General features: G+C 31.3%; 2 protein-coding genes across 2 annotated transcripts; one reads left to right on the top strand and one right to left on the bottom strand.

Moving 5' to 3' along the window:
- The first annotated feature begins 147 nt into the window (after window positions 1-147).
- LOC134829877 (Na(+)/H(+) exchange regulatory cofactor NHE-RF1) lies at window positions 148-2,605 on the top strand. The gene is made up of 2 exons (XM_063843165.1): window positions 148-564; window positions 847-2,605. Exons 1-2 carry the CDS (start codon window positions 492-494, stop codon window positions 1,617-1,619), a joined length of 846 nt encoding a protein of 281 aa, XP_063699235.1. The 5' UTR covers window positions 148-491; the 3' UTR covers window positions 1,620-2,605.
- Window positions 2,606-4,350: 1,745 nt separating this feature from the next.
- LOC134829828 (ras-related protein Rab-2) lies at window positions 4,351-6,469 on the bottom strand. The gene is made up of 3 exons (XM_063843103.1): window positions 6,315-6,469; window positions 5,665-5,980; window positions 4,351-5,590 (listed from the first exon to the last, which is right to left on the bottom strand). The coding sequence occupies exons 1-3, from the start codon at window positions 6,358-6,360 to the stop codon at window positions 5,311-5,313; spliced, it is 642 nt and encodes a 213-aa protein (XP_063699173.1). The 5' UTR covers window positions 6,361-6,469; the 3' UTR covers window positions 4,351-5,310.
- Between the last annotated feature and the right edge of the window lie 323 nt (window positions 6,470-6,792).

The following is a 6,792-nucleotide window of genomic DNA, read 5'->3' as shown; positions in this document are numbered from 1 at the left end:
CAACCGTATCGTGTATTACTGGTCTTTGTGTGCAATGCAGCGAAAAAACACTTACCTGGACAATACAGAATACAACTACAAATTCTGGTTCTGGTTGTTTTATAGGTGTATAATTTCGTAAAGTGTTCAGTTATTGAACGACACTCATTCAGTCAGGTCGAAACGTGAAATCAAGCAGCACGAAAAAAGTAAATTTTGTTCATCATCATCAAAAATCAAGAGCTGAAAATTGTGTGTACACGTTTTAAAATAACATTTATTTATTTATGAATTAAATAAAGTTTATCGCTGGCTAATAAAAAAAAATACATGTGAAGAAAAAATATCTTTCAAGTTTGGTGAAGATAAAAAGAAATTGAGCAAAGTGTCACTCTACGCAAAATATAAAACACAAAAATATCAGAAAAATAAATATTGCCGCAAGTGGATTTAATTGACTTTTCACTTTAGTTCTATACTTTTGTACATAATAAACATAAGTGAACACAAAAATGGCTGAAATAGCAACAAAAAGTACGCCAAGGAAAATTACGATCCGCAAACGAGACGATTTTGATGGATACGGTGAGTGCAATTCTCTTTCCTTCTTCTTGCGTCATGTCATGGCTATGTGTGGTGGTCAAGAGCACCAATGCAAACAACAACATCAACGGCGAAATACACACCTGATCACATTTTTACCTCAAAACTCCGTGATAATTCAATTCACAAAAACAAGTTAATGAATGGAGTTGAACTTGATTTCGACTGTTGTTGTTGTTGTTGTGTTTTATGATTACGAAATTGTTCTTTTTTCTCTCTTATCGTTGATATTTTGTCTGACTTTTTGTTAATTTATCGTTTCAGGTTTCAATTTGCACGCTGAAAAAGGTAAGCCTGGACAGTATGTCGGCAAGGTGGATGCTGATTCTCCTGCCGAGCTCGCAGGCTTGCGCGAAGGTGACCGGATCATCGAAGTAAACGGCATCGATATTGGCTCCGAAACGCATAAGCAAGTTGTGGAACGTATCAAAGCTGTGCCGCACGAAACGACACTGCTGGTGATCGATCCGCACTCGTTCAGTCTAACAAAAAATGGCTCGATGAGTCCGGTCGCTAAAAAAGAGGAAAAACAAGTTGAGAAGAATCGAGAATCGATGAATAACAACAACAACAATGATGCAACAACCGATTCAGATAACAAAAAAACAGGAACAAAAGACAATAGTGCCGTATCAGCGAATGCAACAACAACAACAACTGCGGAAAATAATAACACAAAAGTAGCTAATGCGACAGTAATGATCAGCGAGACGACTGAATCAACAAAAACGGAGACAGGCAATCATCATGCGAACAATCACCATACCCAAAAGACGACTACGACGACGACGACGACAACAACAACAGAGAAGCCAGCTGAAAACAATAATCACGATAAAAATCATGAGAATAACAGTAATCAAGCGAATGGCAAGCACACCGACTCCAAAACCAGTAACGGCTCATCCGCTCCCGCACTTAATCTGAATATGACTGCAACAGAGCTCCGTGCCAAGCTGATGGCAAAGAAAAAATACGATCCCAAGAATGATTCAATCGATCTGCGAAAGAAGCATGATATCATCGAGAAGATGTAGAAAAAGAATTTCCTCATCACTCGTGCGTTCTTTATTGTTTTCTTAAGTTATAAGCAGTTTAGATTGGTTGTTTCGTTATATTTTTGGTATTTTCATACATACGAAATTAGTGTCGCGATGTGCAAATTAATAAATATAATATTAAAAAATTCCAGTATATATCTTGAATACACACGATACAATTTACAATACAAACATAGATGAGTAAGTAGTGTGATAAGATGACGTAAATTGGAGCAAATGCGATGCACTCTCGGAAATTTTGAAGTACGTTGGTTTTTTCTATAATGCATTGATTCACACTGAAATTCCAATTAGAACTTTACTTTAAGTTTCATGAATGAGTAAGGCCGATCCAACTTTTCATCCATTTCGAAAAAAATCGGGACAAAAAGTTCGAAATAATTTAGGACCGTCCTAAGTAAATGCTTATTTATTGCACATGTTATAGAAACACTCACTTATAAGGCTTTATTTCAAAAGGACAATCAAACGAAGCATAAAATTTGTGAAAAAATGCAAAAACACCTTTTTAGCACTAATTTTTCATGGCCATAACCTTCCCTTTAACACATCAGCAGGGATATACCAAAACTAAGATTAAAAAAAGACAGAAATCAACGTTAACGAAAAACCTTCGTTCGATTGCCTTCATCTCACAACAATCGCATGTAAATTTATCACTCGCATTTTATTATTATTACAACTACCATTTATTTACGAAGTTAAAAAATTTCTGTGTATAGATATGAATAAATGTGTAATGAGAAAAAAACAGCAAACTTTTTATGAAAAGTACTAATTAAAATCATGCAACTTTCCTGTGTGTAGCTTATGGTTAATTTTAAGGTAGCGTTAAATTAAAATTCAAAGATGTGCCTTCTTTTATTTACATATTTGACAAAATGGAAAATTTTCCATGTATTTTAAAGAAAATATAAGGCGGCTAAATTAAATGTTTCTAAACCCAATTCAAAATCGAATTTTAAGAAAATTAGTTGGCCAATTTAAAAAAAAAAAACTTAAAATAAACAAGTTTAATGTTTAAATAAATTTGCGGTCAACAACGTTAAATAATTCCTTTTTAAAATCCTGATGCGATAAAAAAAAGTGAGATAATTAAATTTAGTCGCCTAAGTAGTCTAGAAAAAAAAATAAATTGGAAAAAATTGTACCTAGTATATAAAATGCGTGTCAGTACAATATTGTTGAACAATCAAGTGTAACGTCGTGTATTTAATAAAAATTCAAAATATTTCAAAATACAGCATTGTTATAATTTGTCGAGTATATTTCCTATGAGACTGACTAGGGTGCGCATTAATTGCATAATAATTGCTCGATTGCTTTTGATTTTATTTACTGTGAAATAATTTCAAAAAATTAACAGGTGAATAAGGTAAGAACGAATTCGATCAAAGAAAATTTCCAGACACAGAATAATTGTCAGTTTTATTTGTTCGTTGCGCACATCAGATATGTTCAGACAAAAAATATTTGTTAATAAAAAATAATAGGCATCAGGTAATAATAAATGAATGAACGCTCCATATGAATGAGTTTTCTTTGTTATGCTTATTGTCCAATGAGCAAAATGTCCATCAATGCAAACTACTCTCATGGGTGATTTAATAACACGTGTTGTTGCTGAAGTAGTGTTTAATCGTGTCAAGTGAAGCGGAAATAAATATTACAGAAAAATTGTTATTATTTATTATTATTCTATTCTCACAAAGCGCTTGAAATGATAGCGAATCTGCTTTTCTGTCATTTTCAAGGGAATTCTACCGCGCTAAATTTATTTCTATGGAATAGCGCATGATGAAATCTTCTTGAAGACATGATAGCAAAAGTGCTAACCAACGCAAATAATATGACAAGAAATAACTGAATGCATTTGAACTCAGATCATGTGCCGTTAAATAACTTAACAGCAAAAGACTATTTAAAATAAATGTGAATAACGGACCAGTTTTGAATCTCGCTAAAGGATATGACATTGCGCACTTTGTGAGAATCACATGATAAAGTGTGTTAACATTTATCATTCACAATCCGTTTTGAAGTGCGTATGTTTATTTTGTCTTTTGACACTCTTACTGTCTGAAAATTATTGTTTTTTCTTTTTTTATAATATTTGTTCTTAAAAATTAAATCAACGGGACTAAATATAAAAAATATTTTTTTTGTTTTAAATTTTATTTTAAACGGTCAATTTATTTTAAATTCATTGAAAATTAATTACCTAGTTTTTTTTATACTTTTAAAAATCACTTTAATACAATTTTTTTCAGTAATAAACTAAGAAGCAGTTTTGATTTTTACAATTTAGAGAACAAAATAGTATCGACTAAACAATTTTCCAAATAAAAAATAAAAGTGTCAGTTTCAAACGTTTTGTCCAATGCACGCACCACTGATCATAACATACGATCAAAAAATTCATGATAGAAAATTATTTTGTAAGTGCGAAAAAAACCAGGAAACATTGTTCGTCATAATTATATGATGTCATCAATTCGCATTTTTTTCTCGAATTAAAATCATCAAACATGTTTTAAAATTGTAAAAGCATGTAATAAAAAATGTAAATATTGTTTTTAAATAATTTTTTTTTATTACCAATATTCTTTATCATTTATTACCTTGTTATCATTTTTCTTCATGTTTAATCTATATAGTATTTTTATAATTATATATTTAAATGTAATTTATTTTGGAAAAAACGTGCTATTCAATATTTATGTTTAAAAAATTTGAGGAAAATAAAACATTTTTTCGGATCTGGGAATAGTTTTACAAAAATAATCACAAATTAATTATTTTCTATTTCTGTTTTCAATTAATTATTTAGTTAAACTGGTAAACAATTGGATTTGTCAATTCGTTGGCTTGGCTGGTAAATTTAAAATTTAACATAAACAAACAAATAATATATTTCACATTTTTGTTTTGATTAAATAAAACATTCATACACACTCTTTAAGATTTTTTTTTTTAAATTTTTTGACAAAACACGAGCCATAAAGTAACTGATTATATTTTTATTACATTCTTTGAGAAAGAAATTTACTTAAAATTTACAGCAATATGTTGACGTTTATCGTGAAAGTAAGAAATTTTACTGTGAGACGCACAGTTTTTATTATTTGAAATAAAATGTCTTTATTTTTTCTATATGTTCACAGGCAAAAGTAGCGTTCAAGCGAGTGTTCTCCAGTTCAGTAATGTTTACGTTAGAGGCAATAAAATTCATTAACAAAAAAGTAAAAGCTGCTTCCTATATTTCCTATATTTTTTTCTTTAAGTGAAAGCGACTTTGTTGCATTTTTATTTAATTTTTTTTTAACGAATCTTCAGTCTGTTAGTTCTTTTATTTTGACTAAATTTTATTCACAATTTCCTAATCTTGTTACTATTCGTGGTCATAAATACATACAAAAAGGAAATGTTTTTTTTTATGAAAACAGGTCGCTGTTTAAATTTTTGCAACGTTGTTGCATGTATTTTATATAAAGTGCATTAAAAAACAGAAATATAAATATTTTAACAACTCGAAAGATGTTTTTGCACCTATTTTGTTTTTAAATCGATAAAAGGGAGACTTCGCGCACAATTAATTATATTATTTTATGTTGAAATGGTTTAGTTAGGAAATAAAAAAATCTGGGTCTCTCGCGGAATTTAGTCCTTAACAACAGCCGTTACTTGATTGTCCCCCGGGAACATTTGAGCCGCCTAACGCTGGATTGACCGGTGAATGTTGTTGTCCTATTTTGATGCCGTTTGCCTCGTTGTTTATATCGAAGACACCTTCCTGAATTTTGTCGTAAATCTCTTTGGCCGTATTGATGAATGCTTCTTCGACATTTGCGGCAGTCCGTGCAGATGTTTCCATAAATACGAGACCATGTTCGCGTGCAAATGCTTCTCCTTCTTCTTTTTTCACTTCGCGACGTGATTCCAAATCACTAAAAATTTTACATATTGATTTATCAAGATATTTTCGACACAACTTTCACAATTGTCAACACCGTATGCTTACCTCTTGTTGCCGATTAGCATTATCACCATATTCGAGTTGGAGTGTTGTCTGGCATCTTCGAGCCAGGTTGTCAAGTGATTGAATGTTTCTCTGCGGGTGATGTCGTAGACAAGCAACGCGCCAGCTGCTCCTCGATAATATGAACGAGTAATTGATCTAAAGGCTTCTTGACCAGCAGTATCCCAAATCTGTAATTTGATTTGCTTTCCATCGATAGTAATCATTCGGGCACCGAATTCAACGCCAATTGTCAGATCATGGACAGGTTGGAATCTTTTATCCGTAAATTGAAGCAAAAGACATGATTTTCCGACACCTGCGAACGAAAATATAAAAATATGAGTTTTCATCCCTTTCTGCAGCACACATATGGAAACTTTTTAAATAGATTTCAAGGTTGTGCTGCGTCACATTTAGCCCAGATTTATCGCTCAAGCATCATCTATTTGGAAAAAAATCCAGGAGAAAACGCAAAAAATTGCGTGGATACATATGAAATACTCCCACGAAAATCCACAATATTGACAGGGGTTGGATCATTTCAAATATCGATTTTTGTGCCTTTATCATCACACAGTCATACACAGACATATGCTGGTGCTGATTCAACACAATAGAAAAAACTTTTCGCCCAGGACTTTTTCACTCACCAGTGTCCCCGATAATGATGTACTTGAATAAATATGCGTAAGACATGTTGCACACTTCAGATCACGACTTTATTGACAATTAATTCAAATTTTATTTGGTGAAAATTAATTTATTTATCGACGATACGCAATTTACGATTTCTTTGTTTTCAGTACTTAGGTGTCAATTTTTTAAACGTCAACAATAGGCAAGTGCAACAAACAAAAATGTTTCCTATTTCATCACTCCTGTTTTTTTTTCGAAAATCCTAAATCCAAAATTAATTTAAAACAATAACGGACTTTTCTAAATATTAATTATTTTCTTCGTTAAATTGAATTATTTTTAGGTCGCCCTTTTTAGTTATTTTTTATTTCCTTTTTTAACGTTTTTTGATCGCTACTTAATTATGGATTACGTTATTTCTTTAAAAAAAAAAAACAAGTTTCAATTGAATAAAATTTACTTTGTTGAAGTTTACAAAAATGCATTTTTAAT

The sequence above is a fragment of the Culicoides brevitarsis genome, chromosome 2 (genome assembly GCF_036172545.1).
Source record: "Culicoides brevitarsis isolate CSIRO-B50_1 chromosome 2, AGI_CSIRO_Cbre_v1, whole genome shotgun sequence".
Classification (NCBI taxonomy): domain Eukaryota; kingdom Metazoa; phylum Arthropoda; class Insecta; order Diptera; family Ceratopogonidae; genus Culicoides; species Culicoides brevitarsis.
The sequence above is the reverse complement of the archived record's forward strand: the minus strand, read 5'-3'. Positions and strand labels throughout refer to the sequence as shown.